Source organism: Equus przewalskii, chromosome 2, assembly GCF_037783145.1.
Source record: "Equus przewalskii isolate Varuska chromosome 2, EquPr2, whole genome shotgun sequence".
Classification (NCBI taxonomy): domain Eukaryota; kingdom Metazoa; phylum Chordata; class Mammalia; order Perissodactyla; family Equidae; genus Equus; species Equus przewalskii.
In genome coordinates, this window is record NC_091832.1 from 31,022,913 (window position 1) to 31,047,429 (window position 24,517).

Below are 24,517 nucleotides of genomic sequence, written 5' to 3' on the forward strand. Positions count from 1 at the left end.
CCATATACGACAAACCCATAGCCAACATCATACTCAATGGGCAAAAACTGAACCCCATGCCCCTGAAAACAGGAACGAGACAAGGATGCCCTCTATCACCATTCTTATTTAACATAGTACTGGAGGTCCTGGCCAGAGCAATCAGGCAAGAAAAAGGAATAAAAGGAATCCAAATAGGGAGGGAAGAAGTGAAACTCTCGCTGTTTGCAGACGACATGATCTTATATATAGAAAACCCCAAAGAATCCATTGGAAAACTGTTAGAAGTAATCAACAACTACAGCAAAGTTGCAGGGTATAAAATCAATTTGCATAAATCAGTAGCATTTCTATACTCCAGTAATGAACCAACAGAAAAAGAACTCAAGAATACAATACCATTCACAATTGCAACAAAAAGAATAAAATACCTTGGGGTAAATTTAACTAAGGAAGTGAAGGACCTATATAATGAAAATTACAAGGCCTTTCTGAGAGAATTGGATGACGACATAAGGAGATGGAAAGACATTCCATGTACATGGATTGGAAGAATAAACATAGTTAAAATGTCCATTCTACCTAAAGCAGTCTACAGATTCAACGCCATCCCAATCAGAATCCCAATGACATTCTTTACAGAATTAGAACAAAGAATCCTAAAATTCATATGGGGCAACAAAAGACCCCGAATTTCTAAAGCAATCCTGAGAAAAAAGAACAAAACAGGAGGCATCACAATCCCTGACTTCAAGACATACTACAAAGCTACAGTAATCAAAACAGCATGGTACTGGTACAAAAACAGGTGGACAGATCAATGGAACAGAATTGAAAGCCCAGAAATAAAACCACACATCTATGGACAGCTTATCTTTGACAAAGGAGCTGAGGGCATACAATGGAGAAAAGAAAGTCTTTTCAACAAATGGTGCTGGGAAAACTGGAAAGCCACATGTAAAAGAATGAAAATTGACCATTCTTTTTCACCATTCACCAAAATAAACTCAAAATGGATCAAAGACCTAAAGGTGAGACCTGAAACCATAAGGCTTCTGGAAGAAAACGTAGGCAGTACACTCTTTGACATCAGTATTAAAAGGATCTTTTCGGACACCATGCCTTCTCAGAGAAGGGAAACAATAGAAAGAATAAACAAATGGGACCTCATCAGATTAAAGAGCTTCTTCAAGGCAAATGAAAACAGGATTGAAACAAAAAAACAACCCACTAACTGGGAAAAAATATTTGCAAGTCATATATCTGACAAAGGCTTAATATCCTTAATATATAAAGAACTCTCGCAACTCAACCACAAAACATCAAACAACCCAATCAAAAAGTGGGCTGGAGACATGAACAGACATTTCTCCAAAGAAGATATACTGATGGCCAATAGGCACATGAAAAGATGCTCATCATCGCTGATCATCAGGGAAATGCAAATCAAAACTACACTAAGATATCACCTTACACCCATTAGAATGACAAAAATATCTAAAACTAATAGCAACAAATGTTGGAGAGGTTGCGGAGAAAAAGGAACCCTCATACACTGCTGGTGGGAATGCAAACTGGTGCAGCCACTATGGAAAACAGTATGGAGATTCCTCAGAAAACTAAAAATAGAACTACCATACGATCCAGCCATCCCACTACTGGGTATTTATCCAAAGAGCCTGAAGTCAGCAATCCCAAAAGTCCTGTGCACCCCAATGTTTACTGCAGCACTGTTTACAATAGCCAAGACGTGGAAGCAACCTAAGTGCCCATCAACAGACAAATGAATAAAGAAGATGTGGTACATATATACAATGGAATACTACTCAGCTGCAAAACAGAACAAAATCATTCCATTTGCAATAACATGGATGGACCTTGAGAGAATTATGTTAAGTGAAATAAGCCAGCGAGAGAAAGATAATCTGTGTATGACTCCACTCATATGAGGAATTTAAAACTATGGACCAAGAACAGTTTAGTGGATACCAGGAGAAAGGTGGGGTGGGGGGTGGGCACAAAGGGTGAAGTGGTGCACCTACAACATGACTGACAAACATTAATGTACAATTGAAATTTCACAAGATTGTAACCTATCAATAACTCAATTAAAAAAAAAAAAAGAATGGCTGCTATGAAAACCAGCAGATCCTGCTCCTTACAAAACTGAGTCCCAAAATGTGTCCCCAGCTCTTGTCTTAAATATTGCATCAAATGTCTGAAGTAAATCCGTACTGTTGGGCTTAATGGTTCCAATGGAGACCCGTAGATCTAACTCCTTACAAACTCGAGTCCCAAACTATGTCCCCAACTCTAAGTCTTTCAGATTGCATCTTAATGTCCGGAGTAAATCTACACTGTTGGACAGGATTCCAGATTCTAGGATGGTTCTGATGGAGATTAGTAGATCCAACTTCCTACAATATAGAGGTCTGAGGTGCATTGTTTTCCTTCAGCCTCGCTGATCATGTGGAATAGCTCGGTGGAGGGTCACCGGCCAGGATTGTTTGCTGTGGACACGTGTAGATGGACCTCCTTATAAAATGGAGGCTCAAAGTGTGTCCCCCAACTCTTAAAACTTTGAGATTATATCAAATGTCTTTAGTAAATCTGTTTGGGATTCTCAGTGGAGACAAGTAAATTGAACTCCTTACAAGGTTTGCCCTCAATTCAAATTTCTCAGATAATTCAGCGTTGGCATTACCAGGCCAGGCCAGTGTGCAGGGGAGAGTGGATTGAACCCTTTACAAAACTGAGGCCCCAGGCGTGTCTCACCTCTTCAGCTGGGAACCTTGGGAGGCCGCTTTCTCCCACCTGCCACCAGTCCTACTGACAAATTATGTTTTCACTGTGCTTATCTTAGGAAACCAACAGAAATGACTCCCATAGTCTGTTAATGGGCTGGGAATTTTCTGAAGGTAGGCAATCCTGCCACAGGGGCCAGCAGGGGACATGTGGTGCAGCTGAGGAGAGCTTGTCCCGGCTTAAGACGCTGTAGTGATGGGAGCTTCCTTGGGCCGTGGACCCCGACGGCCAGCCTTGAGCGGGTAGAAACTTGGAGGCCCACAGGACTCCATTGTTGGTCATCTCAGGGACTTTCTCCTCCTTTATGTATTTAATTATGTTTTTGCAACTTGAAAAACAGCATTATTGAGATATACTTCACATTATACAACTCGCTCATTTAAAATGTACAATTTTGTGGGTTTTAGTATATTCACAGAGTTGCCCAATGATCACCACAATCAATTTTAGAACATTTTTTTATCATACCGAAAAGAAACTCTGGGGGCCAGCCTGGTGGCATAGCGGTTAAGTGCGCACGTTCCGCTTGGCAGCCCAGGGTTCACCAGTTCAGATCCCCGGTGCAGACATGACACCGCTTGGCACGCCATGCTGTGGTAGTCATCCCACATAGAAGGTAGAGGAAGATGGGCATGGATGTTAGCTCAGGGCCAGTCTTCCTCAGCGAAAAGAGGAGGATTGGCAGCAGTTAGCTCAGGGCTAATCATCCTCAAAAAAAAAAGAAACTCTGTACCTTTTAACATTCATCCCATCTTCTCTCAGCACGCTCCTAGCTCTAGCTAACCACTAATCTACTTTCTGTCTCTATAAATTTGTCTGTTCTAGGTACTTCACATAAATGCAGTCATACAATATACGGGCTTTTGTGTCTGGCTTCTTTCAATTAGCATAATTTTTCAAGGTTGGTCCATGTTCTAACATGTATCAGAACTTTATTTCTTTTTATGGCTGAATAACATTTCACTGTATGGACATACCACATTTCATTTATCTGTTTATCACTTGATGGACATTTGGGTTGCTTCCACTTTTAGGCTAATTATGAATAAGGCTGCTATGAACATTAGTGTACAAGTTTTTGTGCGGACATACATTTTTATTTCTCTTGAGTATATACCCAGAGTAGACTTACTAGGTCATATGATAACTCTCTTAACTTTTTAATTGTGATAAAATATATATATATATATAAAACATAAAATTTATCACTTTAACCATTTTTAAGAGTACAATTCAGTGGCACTGATTACTTACGCAATGTCAGGCAGCCATCAACACCATTTCTAACATTTTTATTACTCCAAAGAGAAACTCTATACCCTCTACGCAGTAACTCCCCATTCCTCGCCACCCACGCTCCCAAGTCCCCCCGTAATCTCTAATCTACTTTCTGTTCCTATAAATTTGCCTATTTTAGATATTTCATATAAGTGGAATCATGCAAATTTGTCCTTTTGTGTCTGGTTTGTTTCACTTAGCATAATATTTACAAGGTTTATTCATGTTGTTGCATGCATCAAAATTTCATTCCTTTTTAGGGCTGAATAACATTCCATTGTATGGATATACCACATTTTGTTTATCCAGTCATCAGTTGATGGACATTTGATTTGTTTATGTCTTTTGGCTATTGTGAATAATGCCACTATGAATATTGATGTACAAGTTATCTCTTTGAGTTCCTGCTTTCCAATTCTCTTGGGTCTATACCTGGAAGTAGAATTGCTGGGTCATTTGATAACTCTATGTTTAGCTTTTTGAGGAACTGCCAAGTTGTTTTCCACAGCAGCTGCACCATTTTACATTCCCACTAGTCATGTATGAAGGTTCCAATTTCTCCACATCCTTGCCGACACTTGTAATAACTGTCTTTTAGATTATAGCCGTCCTAGTGGATGTGAACATTCTTTTATCTTTGAGCCACTTTTTAAAGTTACGATTTTCTACAAAATCCATTTTGACCAAGTTTTTAGCTTTACTGTCCACAAATTTGTACATTGAACAGTGTAGTGTCTTTAATTCTGTCCTCTTGTTTTATTCATGCCTTTTTTTTGTGATGAATATGGTCACACAGTGTTGTCAATTTTATTAGTCTCAAAGAGTCGGTTTCCTCTTTTTTTTAATTGGACGATTTTCTCTCAGTTGTCACTTTTTTCCTATTTCACTCAGACTTCTACTTTTTATTTTGTCCTTTATTCTACTTCCTTGGAGTTTTTTCAGTTGTTTTTCTCACATCTTGAGCTAAAATAAGATTCCTTCTGAGGGTGGCCCTGAGGAGACTCTCGCACATTTGCTAGTACGACTATCTCGGTTACTCTTTACTTGGTTCCAGCCACGTAGCTGGTATTGTGGACCACAGCAAACCACTGTGTCCTTTAGGCATTCGCCTCAGAGCTGGGCTCGTAACTAATTTACACTCGCATAATTTACCAACAAGTGCTTTCAGGAGGCAGCCAGGAAATGAGTGAGTCCAACTATCTGTGATGCAACTAGGAGTGGTGGGGCCCAGGAACCGGAAAGGCAAGCCTTTCCTAACAACAGTCATTGTGTGTATGTGTGTACTTTTTTATTTCGGTAAAATATGCCTAACTTAAAATTTGCCATTTTAACCCTTTCGGAGTATACGATTCAGTGGCATTAAGTACATTCACACAGTTATGCAACCATCTCCACTATCCACCTTCAGAATGTTTTCCTCTTCCCATACTGGGACTCTGTACCCATTAAACAATAACTTCCCATACCCCTCTCCCCTCAGCCCCTGGTAACCACTGTACTTTCTTTCTATATGCATTTGATATACTAAGTACCTCATACAAGTGGAATCATACGGTACTTGTCCTTTTGTGTCTAGCTTAGCATAATATTTTCAACCTTTATTCATGTTGTACCAGGTATCAGAATTTCATTTCTTTTTAAGGCTGAATAATATTATACTGTGTATATATATATACCACATTTTGTTTATCCATTCATACATTAATGGACATTTGGGTTGTTTCCATCTTTTGGCTATTGCAAATACACGTTAGAGACATGGGTGTATAGATATCTGTTTGAGCCCTGCTTTCAATTCTTTGGGGTATATACCTAGAAGTGGAATTGCTGGATCATATGGTAATTCCGTGTTTGAGGAATTGCCATACTGTATTTCATCGTGACTGCACCATTTTACATTCCCGCCAGCAATGTCTGAGGATTCCAATTTCTCCACATCCTTGTCCACATTTGTCATTTTTTTATATAGCTATTCTAGAAGGTGAGAGGTTGTATTCTCATTATGTTTTTTGATTTGTATTTCTCTAATGATTAGTGATGTTGGGCATCTTTTCATCTGCTTATTGGCCATGTGTATAACTTATTGAGAGAAATGTCTATTTAAGTCCTTGCCCATTTTTGAGTTGGTTGTTTTATTTATTATTGAGTTTTAGGAGTTTGTATATTCTGGATATTAATCCATTATCAGATATATGATTTGCGAATTTTTTCTCTCATTTTGTAGGTTGCCATTTTATTCTTGACAGTTGATAGTACCCTTTGATGCACAAAAGTGATGAAGTCCAATTTATGTATTTTTTCTTTCGTTGCCTGGGATTCTGGTGTCATAACCAAGAAATCATTGCTAAATCAAATGTCATGAAGCTTTTCCCCTATGTTTTCTTCTAAGAGTTTTATAGTTTTAGCTCTTACATTTAGGTCTTTGATCCATTTTGAGTTAATTTTTGTATATGGTGTCAGTTAAGGGTCCAACTCCATTCTTTCACATGTGGATATGCAATTTCCCCAGCACCATTTGTTGAAAAGACTTTCCTTTCCCCATTGAATGGTCTTGGGATCCTTGATGAAAATGAGTTGGCCATATATTCGAGGCTTTATTTCTGTGATCTCAGTTCCATTCCATTGGTCTATATGTCTTCCTTTATGCCAGTACCACATTTTTAAAATTAAAATAGTAAGTTTTAAAATCAGGAAGCGTGAGTCCTCCAACTTTGTTCTTCTTTTTCAAGATCTTTTTGGCTACTCAGGGTCTCTTGAGATTTCATATCAATTTTAGGATGGATTTTTCTATTTCTGCAAAGAATGTCATTGGCATTTTGATAGGGATTGCATTGAATCTGTAGATCATGTTAGGTAGTACTGACATCTTAATATTAAACCTGCTAATTCATGAACAACAGGATGTCTTTCCATTTATTTATGTCTTCTTTAATTTAAGCAACGGTTTGTATTTTTCAGTGTACAAGTCTTGAAAGTTGTATCTATTTTAAATGCCATGCTAGTATTTTGGGGTCAAGTTGAGCCATCTAGCTGCAGGTTTGAGAATTCTATGAGCAGTGCTCTGTTATGAGGGAGGAAATTTTCAGTGCTGCAAAAGCATAAAAGAACACTTACTATGTCATGTTCTCTCCCCAGGTGAAATCTAAGCCCCTTGAAGGCAGGGACAGGGCCTTCTTTGCCTCCCCTGAGAGTGCCAGTCAGTGCACTCACCACTTGGATATCCACCCACCCAGTAGCCACAGTGACTATTTACAAAAGGCAAATTTGATTATATCTCCCTGCTTAAAACCTTTGAAATGCCCTGGTACTGGGATAGCTGTTATTAACCTGTTCCCCAAAGTCCCGTGGTAAGCTCCCTGCCAATTTCTCCTGTCTCACTATTACTATTACGTCCCTTTCCTACTCTCTCCCTACCCTCCAATCCTTCTGGTCTTCATCTTTCTAAAACAGTGTTTTCCAAACATTTCTAATGGCAGCCTACAGTTAGAAATGTATTTCACATTGCAACCTGGTTGACATATATAATAACAAAAGTCTTACAAAGCAGTATTTAGCTTTACTATTTATACAATGCACTCTGATAGTTTCTATTGTATTTTTTTAAAAAAGTTGGTACCCACGAAATTGATATTATGACCAATTAATGGGGCACAGCATGCATTTTGAAAAACACTGCTCTAAGCCTTCCATTTCTTTGCCTCAGGGCCTTTGCGTGTGCTATGCTTTCTGTCTGGAAAGCTTTTCACGTAACTTCTTTACCTGGATAGATCTTACTCATCCTTCACGGTATGAAATCAAAGGATCCTTTTCTCTCTGGAGTCAGCTGCCTGCATTTGAATCCTGAAGATCGTGCTGAATGAGTTAATACGCTCAAAGAACGCAGAGCAGTGATTGGCAAATAGTAATGCTTCATCTCGAGATTGTGAAAGGCAGTAATTACACAACTATTTGTGTGTTATTAATATGTCTCCCCACACCTCCTGGATTCTAAACTCATGAAGTCAGAGACTTCGGTTAATTTTTGTTCATCTTTAGAGTGCCGGCGCCTCCCTTTGCCCGGCGTATAACAGGTGCTCAGAAAAGACAAAGTGGACAAAAAAAGAACCCACCAGAAGGAATAAAATCGATGAGGGGGCGGAGCGGGGGCGGGGCCAGCGCGGAGCGTCCCCACGTCGCCCCGCCCCCTGACGGCCGGCGGTCACGTGGGCCTCAGTCGGCGGCCGCGGTGGAAGCCGGGCCAAGATGGCGACAGTGCGGAAGGGCCTGCCGCGGCGACTGGCGGGCTTGGCGTCCCTGCGGGCTGTAAGTGCCCCGGCCGCCGAGGGGGGCTCTGCCGGCGCCGCGACGGTCGCGGTCGGCGCGTGGCCCGCGGCGGCTGCTCTCGGACAGCCTCAGGCCAGAGTCGGAAGGGCCCTCTCTGTCCCTCCCAAATCCCTCGAGGGGCATGGGGAAACTGAGGCCCAGGGACGGGCGCCACTTGCCCTACCCGGGCGTCCCAGCTCCCTGTCCCGATCGCCTCCCGGTGACCCTGGCAGCTTCTCCCGCTAAGTGAGCTTCCGAACTCTCCAGGCTCCTCGGCGCGCATTGCGAGTCCCGTCCCTTCCGCGCGGAACAAGCCGCGGCGCCCCCGCGCCCCCGTCCGTGTGCAGCTCCTGGGGCGTCTCGGGGCGCTGGGCGAGCCGTCCCCGCGCGCCGAGCGGGGCGCGGGGGCCCGAGGTTCGGGCCGCGGTTCCCCTGAACTTTACTTTGGGCCTGTTCGCTCCTGGTGTTGCCGCCCCTCTCACGCTCCGTGGTTGAGGGAAAGCCTAGGAGGCTAGTTGCACGAAAGGTTGAAACAATTGTGTCGGTTAGAGCTCGAGCTGTGCTCGTGTCCCAGTGGGTCTGCCACTTTCTAGGCTGAGCGGCAGTTGTTGACTCTAAACCTCGGTTTTCTCATATATAACGCGGATAAACCGTCCCTCGGGGTTTTGGAGATTAAAGACAGTGTAGGTAAAGCGTTTGAGGCTGTTCTAGCTCTCAGTGAGTGGTCGTCGCTCGTGGTTTTGCCTTAGAGAGTTTAGGAGTTGTAACCGCAGTGGGGAGACGTACACCGCCTTGGCCGTGGGCCCCTCTCAGAAAGCCACTTTAGTGTCTACTGGGCCCCCTCCTCCACCAGTTGTCCTCTGTGTGATAAAGATGGTAATTCCAACTTGAAAAGTTAAGAAAACTAAATGAGATGATATTAAGGTGTTTTGGAAAAAATGCCTAGTGTAATGCGATGGTGGTGATGGGCCCTTCAGGGGGTTACCAGCGTAGACTAGGTATCAGACGCAGACGGTCAGGACCCAACTTCCCCACTCCCCAGCTGGGTGATTCGGGGTAATCTTTCTGAGGTGGTTTATTTCTCTGTGCAGTTGCGGTATGATAGGCCCCGCCATGTAGGGACTGAATGAGGTCCTGATGCTGGAGTTAGCTCTGGCCTTCCGTCAGTATTAGGTGTTGATGTAGATACACTGTAGCCCGGAAGGCTGTGGCTCAGGACTTGTGTGGTTAGATCATCTCTGAGCAGACCTTTACAGAGGGAAGGACGTGGGTGTCTAATCAAGACAGGAAACCTGGGAGGGCCGAAGGGTGGCAAAAAGGCAACGTGGCCTAGGGATTAAGAGCATGCGCTCTACACCCGCATTGCCAGGTGCAGATACTAGCTCAGTGACTAGGTAAACATGTAACCTTGGGAAAGTTACTTCATCTCTTTGGGCTTCAGATCTCCCACTGTAAAATGGGGATAATGGTTCCCACCTAAGAAGGTTGTTGAGAGGATGAAATGGGTTAATAGGTAGAAGGCTCTTATAAGTGCCTGTCAAAAATTAAATGCTTAATAAATGTGAATTGTTATTTTGTTGTTATTATATGAAGAGTTGTTATTGGAGAAGGAAGTGGAATTAAGTTTATTCTGTTTCCAATAAAAGGAACTTGGAAGCAAGTTCCACATTCATTCAACAACGTTCAGCAGTTATTTATTGAGCCCCCGTGATGTCCCGGGGCCTCGGAAGTATAGCAATGGGTGAAACACGGTTCCTGCCTCAGGAAGCTTACGTCCCAGTGGGATCATTTCAGGGTCATGTACCAGCACAGGCTGAACGTCCCTGTTGGAGGGAGACCTTCCCGCTTAGCCTGTTGACTTCATGGAATTCAAGGGCGCATCACCTTAGTCTCTAGGAAGCTCTGCTGCTAAAACCAAGGGCAGTCAGGTGAGTTGTTCAAGTTCCAGCTGGTCCATAGCAGGGAATGTTTCCTTAAGAGTTTCGGATCCCAGCAGCTTACACAGTGCACCTTTCTCCTCACCCTATTGCAGTATCTTCATCCGGATTGAATCTGGTAAAACGAAGTTAGTTTGAAGATTTGGAGCATTAAGAAAAGATGGGGAACGAGGGAAAATAAGCCTTGTATCACTTGGTGGTGAGAAAGGGAAGATTTGGGGCAGAGTTTATATAGAGGAGACTGAAGGCCATTTTTTTCATGTCTTCAGCAGTTGAAGGTGTCACCTCCCCTCGAACCCAGTCACCTTGTCATCACCCAGCTTGCGATTGTAACAGAACGGAGCCCTCTCCATCCGTCCATCCCCACAGAGTCCAAGACTGACTACTCCTTCTTGCCCCCAGTAATTGCCCTCCTCTGGGGCAGCTCTGCCCTGCGTGCATTTATTTGTTATTTCAGTAACTTTTTAGTGAGTGCCTGCTTTGTGCCAAGCACAGGGCCAAACACGAGGGATGAAGTGAAAGTTGAGACAGAGTCCCTCAGAGAGCTTATGTTGTCCTGGAGGGATTATTTAGCAGTGCTCTGAAGGCAGGAGTTACAGCCCTGAAGTAGAAAATAACAAGGGTGAGGGGATGGGCAGTTTTAGAAAGGGTGGTCAGGGGAGGCCTATCTACGACTGAAAGGTGAGAGGGAGCCCGATGTGGGAAGAGCATTCTGGGCCTAGGGAACAGTCAGCACTGAGGCCCTGCTGTGGGACTGGACCGCCGTGGGGGCAAGGGGCGGGGGGGAGGTGGCGTGTAGAACAGTAGGAAGCAGTAAGTTCATCAACATCAGCAGGAGGGGCCGGCCCAGTGGCTCAGGGGTAAAGTTCACACGTACTGCTTCTCGTTGGCTCAGGGTTTGCCGGTTCGGATCCCAGGTGCAGACAAGGCAGTGCTTGGCAAAAAGCCATGCTGTGGTAGGCGTCCCACGTATAAAGCAGAGGAAGACAGGCATGGATGTTAGCTCAGGGCCAGTCTTCCTCAGCAAAAAAGAGGAGGATTGGCAGTAGTTAGCTCAGGACTAATTTTCCTCAAAAAAAATTAAATTAAAAAAAAAGATCAGCAGGGGGGCTGGCCCTGTGGCCGAGTGGTTAAGTTCGCGCGCTCCGCTGCAGGCGGCCCAGTGTTTCGTTGGTTCGAATCCTGGGCGCGGACATGACACTGCTCATCAAACCACGCTGAGGCAGCGTCCCACATACCACAACTAGAAAGACCCACAACGAAGAATATACAACTATGTACCGGGGGGGCTTTGGGGAGAAAAAGGAAAAAATAAAATCTTTAAAAAAAAAAAAAAAAAAAAGATCAGCAGGAGCCAAATGGTAAGAACCTTATAGGCCATGTGAATGGGGGAGGGGATGAGTCAGCTTTCTGGCTTAAACAACAGGATGCATGGGATGCTTTTTACTGAGATAGAAAAGAGGAAGTCAGGCTGAGCTTTAGCAGTAATGAAACAGTTCTGTTTGGGAAGTCCTAAGTTTGAGAGGTGCAGACAGGTTTGTGTAAGAAACAACCTGAACGGTCAGCTATCAGATAAGCCGTTGGAAATGGGTCTGGACTTAGAGGAGTTGGAAAAGGGCCTGTACCGGGAGCGTGAATCTCTTGCTCATTCCTGTTTCTAAGTGAAATATTCTTTTTGTTCTTAATTCTAAAACAGACCAAATGTGATTAAATGGTAAGAAATTGCTTCTTGTCTCAGTGTTAGTGAAGACGCAACCATTCTTTTAGATTTGTGCCCCTGGAGAATTGTGACAGTCTCTTCCTGTTACTTTTGTTTTCTCTTTTAAACCAAAGGTCAGCACCTCATCTGTGGGTACTTTCCCAAAACGAGTGAAAATTGTGGAAGTTGGTCCCCGAGACGGACTACAAAATGAAAAGGTAAAGATGGATCAATCAAAAAAGGGGTTTCGAGCGTTGAGAGGTCCATGTGGTAGGTGCAGTGGGGATGGGATGGATAGAGCTTTACCAGACGTGATCGCGATGCTGGACTTGGGCCGGGTCGCGGAGGCCAGGCAGACAGCTGGGACAGTTAAGTGATCCAAGATGATGGTGCAACAGGTGTGGTGTCCCCAAGTCCATCTCACGGCCCCATGGGGCAGGCTGGAGGGTAAGTGCTGCCACATTCAAAGATCTGTCTTCGGGGATGTTCCTTACAACCCTGTTGAATAACACAACAGTTGGAAACAACCTCATTGCTCAGTGTGGGGAAAGATAGATCAAATACATTAATGACTTTCCATAAAATAGAATATTATGAAGCTGTTCATTACACAGGCATATATTAAGTGACTCAAGCAGATTATAAAATAGTATATATATTTTTTAATCTTAGAGTTTTGCGTTAGAAACAAAGTATATATATGTGTGGGAGCATCTACCTAGCAAAGGATCTAGAACGTTGCTGTCCAATAGAACTCTCTGTGAAGATGGAAATGTTCTAGACTTGAGCCATCCCGTGTGGTGGCCACTAGACACATGTGGCTGTTGTGCACTTGAGATGTGGCTAGTGTGGCTGGGGAACTGAATTTTTGTTTTTACGTAATTTTAATTAAACTAAATAACCACTTATAGCTAGTGTCTCATGCCTTGGACTGCACAGACCTAGAAAGTTACATGGTGGGCTGTTAATAGTGTTATCTCTCGGAGGTTTTACGGGGGTTTTTCTTTCGGTTTTGGCATGTTTTTTACTGAAATAATGATGTATTAATTAGTTTTTCAAGACGAACAGCTTGTTCCTTTTTTTTTTAAAGCATGGGTAGCTTTGCTTTAATCGTGAGTGCTGGCGGCCAGCCCCGTGGCCAAGTGATTAAGCTCGCGCACTCTGCTGTGGCGGCCCAGGGTTTCACTGGTTTGGATCGTGGGCGCAGACATGGCATCGCTCTTCAGGCCATGCTGAGACGGTGTCCCACATGCGACAACTAGAAGGACCCACAACTAAAAATATACAACTATGTATCAGGGGCTTTAGAGGGGGAAAGGAAAAATAAAATCTTTAAAAAAAAAAATAGTACTTGTTAGAAACAATAAACCGTAAGCTCTATGAGAGCAGAATCCTGTCTCTTCTGCTCACCGCTGTGTCCCTGGCGCCTAGTACAATCCCTGGAACATGGAGGGCTCTCAAAAATTCCTTGTGGAATGGATTAAGGTAGAGTGGTGGGAGAGGAATTGGATGGGGGTTGGGCAAGGGCCTGGCAAGAAGGACTTGGGATTCTTAGGATTTTTGACCTAATCCTGTAAGTACTAGGGAGCCATAGAAGGCTTTTGAGCAGGCAGGTGACATAATGGAGACTGTGTTTTGGAAGGATTCCTGAGTGGGATGAATTGGTAGAGTGAGACCATGCCATAATAGCATGGGGTAATGATGTAGATTTGGAAAGAGGACCCCATGGAGTGTGGTGAGCAGCTAGACATGGCGGGGGTGGGGGTGCAGAAAGAAGCAATAGGCTGAACAGGTGAGGATGAGATCTGTGCCAGTTGGGAGACACAAAAGGGGAGGGTGTGATATTTTGGGGGCCCATCTCATAGGACCCAGAGGGTTAGTTATGTGCCCTTTCAGGCCATGACACGTTGCTCTCAATTTGTTTATAATGAGGTCATAAATTAACAAACATTTACTTAAGAAAAAGCCTGTATGGTAGAAAAATATTGTTTTTGTGTAAATATTAACTCCTTTTCAGGTAAATATTAACCCTCCACTGCAAAATGCTGTCTGTAGAACTCGAAGACATGCGGTGTACCCCGCCTGTGGGCGAGGATTACACGTGAATGCGTGTTGGTGTTTGGAAGTTGGGACAGTGAAGTGCCTGCTGGAGCAAAGGCCTGGAAATGACAGGCACTGCTCTCTGAGACCGTTGTATTCCCATCTTCGCTGACCTGCCTTTCTGCTCTTTCCCTCTCCATTACAGAATATCGTCCCCACTGCCATGAAAATCAAGCTGATAGACATGCTTTCTGAAGCAGGACTTCCCGTTATAGAAGCCACCAGCTTTGTGTCCCCTAAGTGGGTTCCCCAGGTGAGCCCTAGCCCTCAGCAAGGGGTGTTTCTCAGATGAGAGGCTGTAACGTTTTGCATTTTCTGGACGTGAGTAGAAGCCCTGAACATAGCTATGCAGGCGTCTGGTTCTGCGAGGTCTCAGGTGATGCGCAGGAGCGCCGTCCAGCAAGGGAACCTCGCCCAGGAGGCAGGAGGCGTGGCCTCAGGCTTAGCTCTGCCCTGCCTTGCTTGGTGACTTGGGGAGGCCTTCCCCTCTCCAGGTTGAAAAGGACCTCGCAGGTGTCCTCTGGCTCTAGAAGTCTAGAATCTTTAGGCCTGGCAAGAGACGCAGTTTCTGCGTTTGTAAAAGGGAAAGACTAGCAACTCCTCCTTCACAGAGACAGTCAGGTGGGAAGAAAGATCCTGTTCCAGCCGAGCGTTAAATAGCACAGAGAGAGCTGAGCCTGGTGCCTGGCTCGGAGGACCCTCTCAGTCAACGGCTGGTCGTGGTGTTACTGCCGTTACTGTTCATGTAAAGCTGGCGGTATGGGCCATATGGAGAAACTGGGGGTATCACCCACACCGGGGAGCCTTCTAGCCCATCTGCAAACAAACTAAAAGCATTGGGGAGACTCGGCTCTGCAAAAGGACTCATTCTCCGCGGGTTCTGGCGAACAGAGGTTTTACAATAAAAAGGTTTTCTGTGCTGGAGCGCTCTGCATGACCCTGGCAGTGACTGGGCACTGTCTCCTTTGGCTCTCAGATGGCTGACCACACTGAAGTCTTGAAGGGCATCCAGAAATTTCCTGGCATCAACTACCCAGTCCTGACCCCAAATTTCAAAGGCTTCCAGGCAGCGGTAAGAGACTAGCTTGTGGGTGGGGGCCCCTGAAGTGAGATGGATGGCCTTGGTCCCTGTCCTGGGATGTCTCTGTGAATGACTTGTCTCCAATGGTAATGAGCACCGTCAGACAGACGCGGGAGCAGTCCTGGCCCTGCCACTCCCAGCTCTCTGATCTTGACAAGCTCCTTAACCTCTCTGAGCCTCAGATTCCGCCTATAAAATAGGGCTATGGTGGAACCCAACGTTGTGAGGCTCTCGGAAGATAGAGTGCATGTACATCCCTTGGCAAGAGCCTGGCAGAAGAAAATTGCTTCATAAATATTAGCTCATGTTATTACCTCTTTCCTCTTTAAAGAAAGATAATCAAGGTCTCCACAAGAGTTTCAAAAATAGTTGTTAGTATCTGCCAACTTTCTTATAATTTTAGATGAAAACATCATTGGAGATGTTGATTCTGAATTTAGGCCAAAAGCTTCTTTTTTAAAGATTTTATTTTTTTCCCCTTTTTCTCCCCAAAGTCCCCTGGTACATAGTTGTATATTCTTAGTTGTGGGTCCTTCCAGTCATGGCATGTGGGACGCCGCCTCAGCATGGCTTAATGAGCAGTGCCATGTCCGCGCCTGGGATTCGAACCAATGAAACACTGGGCCGCCTGCAGTGGAGCGTGCAAACCCAACCACTCAGCCACAGGGCCAGCCCCCTAGGCAAAAAGCTTCTTTTAAGAGTGACTTCCAGGGTGGTGATGGCAGCAACAGTCTTGGTCCTTGGGGGAAGGCCAAGATTTCTTTCTTTTTCTTTTTTTTTCTTTTTTGAGGAAGATTAGCCCTGAGCTAACTGCTGCCAATCCTCCTCTTCTTTTTTGTTTTTTGCTAAGGAAGATTGGCCCTGAGCCAACATCCATGCCCATCTTTCTCTGCTTTATATATGGGACGCCTGCCACAGTATGGCTTTTGCCAAGCAGTGCCATGTCTGCACCCGGGATCTGAACTGGTGAACCCCGGGCCGCAGAGAAGTGGGACGTGTGAACTTAACTGCTGCACCACCGGGCCGGCCCCCCAAGATTTCATTATTATTGAAATATAATTCACTGTATTAAGTTCCTACAGCTGCCATTAACATACTAAAAACTAAGTGGCTTAAAATAACAGAAATGTCTTCTCTCACAGTTCTAAAGGTGAGAAATCTGAAATCAAGGCGTTGGCAGCGTGGGTTCCTACTGCGGGCTCTGAGGGAGAGGAGCTTCTCCATTCTCCTCTCCTAGTTTCTGGTGGCAGCTGGCAGCCCCTGGCCTTCTTGGCTTGTAGATGCGTCACTCCAGCATCTGCCTCCGTCTTCACTGGCCTTCTGCTCTGTGTCTCTCTCTCTTCACATGGCTGCCGTCTTATAAGGACACCACTTATATTGGAATAGGGACCAATATGACCTTATCTTAACTAGTTAATCTGCAGTGACCCTATTTCCAAATGAAGTCCCACTCTGAGGTCCTGGGGGTCAGGATTTCAACAGATCTTTTTGGGAAGGACATGGTTCAGCCTCTAACATTCATTTATCATAAAATCCATTATAAGACAAGGGTTTGGCCATTCTGTGTCACTGTTCTTTGAAGAGAAAATGCTGAGAGGAAGTCACCTGGCTGTTGGCAGGTGGCCGCGGGAGCCAAGGAAGTAGCCGTCTTTGGAGCCGCCTCGGAGCTCTTCACCAAGAAGAACATCAACTGCTCCATCGAGGAGAGCATTCAGCGGTTCGGTGAAGTCCTGAAGGCAGCTCGGGCGGCCAGCATCCCTGTGCGAGGGTGAGTCTGGTCCCCTCTCCTCGTACCCTCTGGAGCGGGCTGCGCTCTGACTCCAGCAACCCTCCCCTGCCAACTCCTCCTCTTGGGTGCAGGCAGGAGCTCCACACCTAGGTGCTTTTCCCAAGTGAATGTGGTCAGAAGAAATCCTAGCAACTGCTTTCCCCAAACCTGACTTTGGGGTCTGTTCACCAGCGGATCTAGCAGGACAGGCCACTAAACGGGGTTCGTGGAGGTCAGTTTAATCCTGGCTCCACCACCAACTCTTGACAGATCCCTGAAGAATCCGCTAGGTCTCTAAGTCTCCAGCTTCATGTCTTTAGTAGCAGCAGTGCCAGGCGTGGTCCCTGCGTTACCTAACTGTAGCCGCACAATTGCCCAGCAAGGAGGGGCTGTCCCCGCTTACAGATGACAAGACAGAGGCTCAGGAGGATGAAGAGTCTGCTGTAGGGTCACCCAGCTGTCCAGACTGCAGCCAGAGGACTCTGTCAAAGTGCGCATCTGATCACATCCCTCCCTGGTTGAAAACCTGTCAGTGACGCCCTGACTCCAGACTTTTCAGCATGATTTACATGCCCCCTCCACTCTCTGCAGCCTCGTCTCTCCCTGCGTGCTTCTGCCCTGCTTCCCTTGCACGCTGCATTCTAGCCCAGCTGGAGCTTCTTTCCATTTCTCACATGCTCCCACTTTCTCTTGCCTCTGGGCCTTTGCACGCACTTTCCATGGACTCAAAACTCCTTTCCTCCTGCAGCCTACTTGTCAGGGCTAACTCTTGCTCATCTTCAGGTCCCCTCATGGATGCCAGTTCCTCCAAGAAGCTTTCTCTGTCCTTCAGCTGAAGTTGGTGCCCCTCCTCTGTGCTCCCGTAGTTCCCTGGACATCTGCTAACGTGGCACTTAGCAGCTTGTTAAATTCTCCCCTCCTCCCACTGCCACTAGACCGTGCTCTCCGTGAGGGCAGGGCCCCCATCTTTCCTAGTCCTGGTGTGCTCCCTCTCCTGGCTCAGGGCTAGCACACAGTAGGTGCTCAGGAACTGATGGGCAGATGGATGGGTGGGGAAGCGGCGGCTCGTCAGGTCTGCCTGACTCAGAAGCCTGTGCTCTTCCCTCAGTATCTGTCTTGTCTTTTCATTGCTCAGCAATGACTGGAGAATAAGGGGGAGAATTAAAATGGAAAAATTTACAGATCTTTGAGTCTGCAGTTATTTATCCAGCAAACATTTATTATGCCTCTTAACATGCAGAATAGTTCGCTAGACTTGGAAAGGTCTTAGCGGCGCCTCATCTCCAGCGGGGCGGGTGAGAATAGAAGCTGCCTGCCTCCGGGACCCAGACTCCTTACCGTAGCTCACAGGGGCCGCTGACCCGCGGCCTGTGCCCGCCTCTGCGACCTCATGTCGTCCTCCTCTGCCCCTTGCTCTCCACGCCTCAGCTCTTCTCCCTTGGTTCTCTGTCTGAGCACGCCCGCTCTTCCGTCTCAGGGCCTCTGCCCTGGCTCCTCTCTCTGCCCGCAGTGCCCTTCCATGGCTCTCCCCGTTCTCTCAGCTCAGCGTCGTGTCTCCACAGAGATCTTCCTGGACCACCCTAGCTGTTCTTGGCCCCCTCCAGTTGCTCCTGTCACACTTTCCTGTTCCTCCTTGATAGCACATCGCTTTCTGAGATCATCCCATTCACTCATTCGTCGTCTTTTTATCGGCTCTCTCCCTGACTTGAAATAAGCTCTATGAGGCTAGGGACCTAGTCAGTCTTGCTCACTCCAGGCGCTGCCCGAGTGCCTGGCACATGGTGGGCAACTCAGTAAATGCCAGTTGAATAAATGAGTGTGTGAATCCTCTGGCAGCGCACCAGAGCAGCTGATCCTTTGGGCTCAGGCCAGCCCAGCTCTTTTGTTCCTGCCTTTGGTTTCATCAGTCCTCGGTCCCCACCTTTGAGTATGGGCCCCAGCCGCCCCGTCCCACATGCCACTTTCCCTCTCGTCTCTGGGGCTCTGGTGTCTGCTCACACTTCCCTGGCCAGCTTCTCCTCCTCTGCCTGCTCTCTGGTTGCCTCTCCTGAGACCTGTGCGACCCCTGCTTCCTGAGCTACAGGCCTCTCAGTCCCCTCCCTCCCTGGCTGTGGCTCTCCACCGCCCCCTCCTGGCACTGATGAGTGGCACTACCTTCGTTCTGGCTCTCCATCATTGACATAGCCTCGACGTAGCCTCCTGCCCAGCTTCAGCTTCTGATTGCGGGCAAACCGGGGAGGTGTCAGACAGCCACCCTGCCCCAGCCTGCTGGCCACAGAGCTCGGGGGCTGTGACACCATTCCTCCCCTGTCTTCCCACAGGTACGTCTCCTGTGCACTTGGCTGCCCCTATGAAGGGAAGATCTCCCCAGCCAAAGTCGCTGAGGTGTGTGTGTGTGTGCACGTCGGAGGGGTCTTTTCTGAGGGGTGGGGCCTTGCCTGCTCCGAGGGCCTGGGTTCCCCCTTTCCTGGCGGGTCACTGATTTCATTGGTTCACCCAGCTCCTTCATTAAGCCCCTCTGAGAGCACAGCCCTGCGCTGGCTCCTGGAGGCCCCCTCCTTGCCTGGCCGGGAGCCTCGGAAGCCCCTGCCCTCCACCCCGGCGTGGAAGCCAGCAATTGTTTCCATCCTGCTCAGTCCACGTGATGGTTGAGGTGATAATGCTCTGCAGAGGGGTTCCTCCCCCACGGGTCCCTGCAGTTCCTCGTGGCGGCCAGAGAGGCCACTTGACAGCCTCTGAGCAGCAACCAGTCAGCTCTGAGAAGAACCAGCGTGGGGACTGAGTCTGAGCAACCCAAGAGCTCGTGTCATTTAGTCCTCAGAACCACCCTGCAGACTTGAGAGTTGAGGAAACAGACTGACCACCTTGCCATGCAGGTTGCAGATGGTGAAACCGGGTCTCAACCCCCATCTTGTTTCCCTCCAAGGCCCACTTGCTCTTCCCACAACACCATGGAGCATCCAGGAGTGAGGAGTGGTGACGGGAGCAGCCGCTGACTGAGCGGCGCTGGGCCCAGGCCCCAGCCTCCCAGTGCCGCTGCCTCACCGTAGCCCTACAGAGGCTCCCCACTGTTTCTCAGAAATCAGCAAAGTCCCTTGCCAAGGTCCCACAGCTAGGGAGCGGCAGATCTGGGATTTTAATCCAGCATCACGGCACTGCCGAGCCTGCCCCCTCCTCTGCCCCTCTGCCCCACAGGCTGCCGCGGCGCCTCAGCTCTGCCCACGTGGGCAGTGGGGGTGCTCACCGGCTCCTCCGTCCAGCAGACCACTGTGGAGTATCATCTGGGCCCTTGTGCCTGCCACGTCCTTCCTCTGCCTTCTCCAGCAGAACAGTGGGGGCAGCATCTCCTCAGGCGGGGCAGACCTTGCTCTGGTTTTGCAGTGATTTTACGGGTTTGCAAATGGGCTTCTAAACATTTAAACAGTTAGGTACTTCTATTAAAACTGTATAACTAGCACGTCAGACCCATGACTTCACAGATCTTCTTCGTGAGGGTAAAGCTCTGTGAAAGGACTGAGTCTCACTGACGCCGGTGCCTGGGTCTGACACAGTGCGAAGGTGGTAAGTGAAGGACTGAAGTCTGAGTGGGTGGGAGGCGCGCCCAGGAGTTGGAGCCCCGGCGCCCGCAACAGCGGCCAGTGCGCCCTTACGTCCCAGGCTTCTGGAGCAGAATGAGAATTATCATCCCCACTCAAAGCTGTAAGGAGCCTGCGATCCGATAGGATTTTAGTGCTTCAGATGTTCTGCACAGGCGAAGGACCCCTGGTGGAGGGAGGAATCTGGTGTCCTCCAGCGCCTGCTTGTTTCCCCAGGTCACCAAGAAGATGTACTCAATGGGCTGCTACGAGATCTCCCTGGGGGACACCATCGGCGTGGGCACCCCCGGGGGCATGAAGGATATGCTGTCTGCTGTCATGCAGGAGGTGCCTGTGGCTGCCCTGGCTGTCCACTGCCATGACACCTATGGCCAGGCCCTGGCCAACACCTTGATGGCCCTGCAGGTAATCAGGGCATCTCCTAGGAAAAAGGCACGTGTCCCTTCTCCCAAAGGGCATGGCAGCGGGACAGCCCTGTTCTCTTTATTCTTTCAGCCAGCGTTCACTGTGTGGAATGCTGATGCCTGTGTGCCGGGCCCTGGGCTGGCCACCTTGGACACAGACATGAGCCCCTGCCGTGAAAGCGCCCATCTGTCTGTTAGGGGAGACAGTCGAGGGAGCTAGGTGATGATCCTAATATATTGTGACAAGTGCCAGGGAGAGATAGGGAGCATGGCACTGAGGAGGGCGCCCACCCCAGCTGGGGAGGTCGGAGAGGATTTGCCGCAAGAGGCCTGTGGCCGTGAAGCTGAGCGGCTGAAAGGGGAGCGGGAAGGTGCCTGGGCAGCACCGCTTTGTGGGACTAAGCTGGGGTTCAGGGAGGACTCCTGGACGGACCCTGCCCTGTGACAGCATGCACGTGTGTGTGTGTGTGTGTGTGTGTGTGTGTGTGTGTGTGTGTGTGTGCATGCATGCACGCGCATATGTGGAGGGGGCGGGCGAGGAGACAGGACGCAGGGAAGTAGGCAGAGGTCGCTCACAGGGAGAACCTTGAATGTTGTAGCCTGAAGATTGGACTAAGACCTCAGAATGGGTTTCCCTTGAGGTTTGCTTCTGATGGGCTGGCCCAGAATGATGATTCCATGGACAGGCAGCTCTTAGGAAGTTCTGAGTGTCTCACCACAGGCTCCCTTGCTGTAGCCTTAGGCCAAGTCTAATCTATTGTCTTTAGGGCAGTCTTGGGCCACTTTTTTTTCTTTCTTTCTTTCTTTCTTTCTTTCTTTTTTTTTTAATCTCAAATTATCTCCTAGAGGCTCATGTCTTTAAGCCAGGGGACTCTGTTGCCTTCTGGGTCTGTTTCCTCAGAGTTGTGGTTGTCAAGGTTAGGGTCTGTTAGAGGATTAGGAGAGAGGAGAACGTGGCAGTCACCTAGGAGAGCGAGCAGCACCTGGCCTGGGGAAATGGGCCCGTGGGGTGAGGGGCCGGACTTGAAGTGAGAGCAGCCTTAACAACGGGCCTGAAATCTCAGCAGGCGAGGGGGTTACTTTAGGTCGCTGGTGATCAGGAACGGCCTCTCTGAGGTAGTGGCTTTTAGGCTGAGACCTTAGGGTGAGAAGGAGTCCGCCATGAAAGGAACTGAGGGAAGATATTCCTGGCAAAGGAAACACTATGTCCACAGAAGACTCACACTGTTCCAGGAACTAAAAGGAGAAACACTGTCACTTTCTTTCAGTGGGATTTTCACTTTACAGAATTCTTAGCCAAAGGAATGAATAAAACTCAGTGGAATTTCAGGCAGCAGTTGATTGAGAGGTTTATAAGGACTAGCTTTGTAGGCTCTGGTCCCCACAGTGACAGCCATGTCTCACCATCCTTATGTTTCCAGATGGGGGTGAGTGTCGTGGACTCTTCTGTAGCAGGACTTGGAGGCTGTCCCTATGCACAGGGGGCATCGGGAAACTTAGCTACTGAGGACCTCGTCTACATGCTGGCCGGCTTGGGCATTCACACGGTAAGCCCGCCTGCCCCCTGGTGGTGGTAGCCTTGAACTGCCCGGAGCTCAGCCTGAAGCCAGAGGACAGAAGCCCATGGGGTTTGTTTAGGGTTGGGGGGCGGGGTGCTGTTAAGAGGGGAAGTGTGCTGGGGATTAGGGATGTTTTCAGAATGGCAGAGTGTGGTTGATTGAGGCCACAAGGCCAGGCTCAGTGACAGACAGCTCAGTTCGGGGAGGTGCTGTGGTGTGGGGAAGGAGCCCTGGTCGGCCTGTGACCTGAAATGAGTCAGCTCCCCCTGGATCTTTGTTTCATTCTCTGAAAAATGAGGGCAGTGGAGTGAGACAGACCCCCGGGCTCTGTCAGAGTCAGTAAGGGCCCTCAGTGTGGGTTGGAAGCAGCATAGCATCTGTGCTTTGGGATCAGACGGAACTGAGTTTAAAACCTAATCCTGCCACTCACAGGCTATGTGACCTGACAAATTACTTCACCTCTCTGGGGCTAAGAAATGGGAATGTTAATAGCACTTGTCTTATAGGGCTGTTAGGAGGATTAGGTAGGAAAATGTAGAATGCTTGGCCCAGAGCTGAGCATACGGGACAGTCTGAGCTATTGTGATGAACAGAGGTTTTGGTGCGGCCCTTTTAGTTGGTGTTTGCCCTCCTGCCTCTCTCTGCCTCACAGTCCTCACGTCAATATGCAGTCTTTGACTACCATGGGCCAGGCCCTGTGCTAGGCCCCGGAGATGGATAAGACGCATGAGATCTTACCCTGGTGGCAGCACTACGAGCCGTGGCACAGATTGAGGCATCTTACACAGGGGGAGTCACAGGGCCAACCCCAGACGCCAGAAGGACACGACCTCACGGGCAGCCGGTGTCCCACATCAGAGGAACAAAGCCTGTTTGTCTTCACCCTTACTTTTCCAGTATCACAGTTGTCTGTTTCCCTGGGTGTTGAGGGCATGTCATGACTTACTGCATCTTCTGACTTGTTTCTCGAAGGGTGTGAACCTCCAGAAGCTCCTGGAAGCTGGGACCTTTATCTGTCAAGCCCTGAACAGAAAAACCAGCTCGAAAGTGGCTCAGGCTACCTGTAAACTGTGAGCCTTCTGCCCACCCAGAGCCCCGGGGCCTGTGTAGGAACAGGGGCACGCGGGGATGACGCACCAGGGAGTGCGTGGCACTGGGAGTGCAATTACCAGAGCAGGCACCTCCGCCAGCCCTGCGCTAGTCTGTCCTGGAAGAAAGGAGGCGAGGGGCGCGGCCTCAGCTCCTCCTTCCTGGAGGGCTCCTTTCACCACAGACCCAGCAGCCTGGGAGCTGAGTGCCTCAGGGCACTTGGGAACCCAGTTCCCCAGCTTGGGTTGATCCTCAAGTCTCATCTCTGGGTGAAGTAAATCTGCCAGCAGGCGCCTCTACCCAGCGCGACCCTGCCGTAGCCCTGGGGACATTGCTCTCTGATGTCATAGGGCAAAGGGGTATGGAGTTTTTTCCCAAGCTGGCAGAAGGCATTTGCTGAAGGAGGTGAGGGCTGAGCTCTGGTGGCCACCTGCCAACGCCAGCACCTCTGGAAAATCTCTACTCTAAATGTGATTTGTGAAATCAGCTTATGTAACTACAGTTTAATGACACAGAAACATTCCAGTATTCTGTTGTGCAGATGTGTATGTATGAGAGTGGGGGAATAAAACATCTTTACATTTGCACTCAGAGGAAAATGTGGACTTCAGTTATTAATCTCTGGATTTTCTCTGTCTTCCCACCTGAGCTCCAAATTCATAGTGACCAGAACTCGGCAGCTTTGGGCTTACTCAGGGCTGGCCAGAACCCCCTGGAGGCGCTGTTTCTGAGACTGTAGGCTCTGACCAGGGCTGTCGCACAAGCTCCTCCACTGGCAGCAGCTGCCACTTGCTCCTCCGGGTCTGGGTGCCCTTAGCTTTCTGTACCCCAGGCTCTGGCGCCTGTCAGTCGTCCTTGCCGGGCACCCCAGGCTGCGGGAAGCCCTTGTGCGTTTGCTGCTTTGCTCAGGTTTCCTCTCT

General features: G+C 48.2%; 1 protein-coding gene across 3 annotated transcripts; it reads left to right on the top strand.

The window, feature by feature from the left end:
- The first annotated feature begins 8,238 nt into the window (after positions 1-8,238).
- HMGCL (3-hydroxy-3-methylglutaryl-CoA lyase) lies at positions 8,239-24,190 on the top strand. 3 transcript variants are annotated; one of them, XM_008520765.2, is made up of 10 exons: positions 8,258-8,364; positions 10,159-10,292; positions 12,135-12,218; positions 14,246-14,353; positions 15,077-15,172; positions 16,801-16,949; positions 19,271-19,334; positions 20,762-20,950; positions 22,371-22,496; positions 23,481-24,190. In XM_008520765.2, the coding sequence occupies exons 4-10, from the start codon at positions 14,264-14,266 to the stop codon at positions 23,580-23,582; spliced, it is 816 nt and encodes a 271-aa protein (XP_008518987.1). In that variant the 5' UTR covers positions 8,258-8,364; positions 10,159-10,292; positions 12,135-12,218; positions 14,246-14,263; the 3' UTR covers positions 23,583-24,190. The 3 variants fall into 3 exon arrangements, with proteins under 3 accessions (XP_008518985.1, XP_008518987.1, XP_008518986.1); XM_008520763.2 differs by lacking the exon at positions 10,159-10,292 and having other exon boundaries at positions 8,239-8,364; XM_008520764.2 differs by lacking the exons at positions 8,258-8,364; positions 10,159-10,292 and adding an exon at positions 11,763-12,015.
- Positions 24,191-24,517: the final 327 nt, after the last annotated feature.

Excerpts from the sequence above, each read along its gene's own strand:
- HMGCL (XM_008520763.2), top strand. The coding sequence starts at position 8,305 with ATGGCGACAGTGCGGAAGGGCCTGCCGCGGCGACTGGCGGGCTTGGCG. Across the intron at positions 12,219-14,245 it reads ACGGACTACAAAATGAAAAG|AATATCGTCCCCACTGCCAT; the intron begins GTAAAGATGGAT and ends TCTCCATTACAG. Across the intron at positions 19,335-20,761 it reads CCCCAGCCAAAGTCGCTGAG|GTCACCAAGAAGATGTACTC; the intron begins GTGTGTGTGTGT and ends TTGTTTCCCCAG.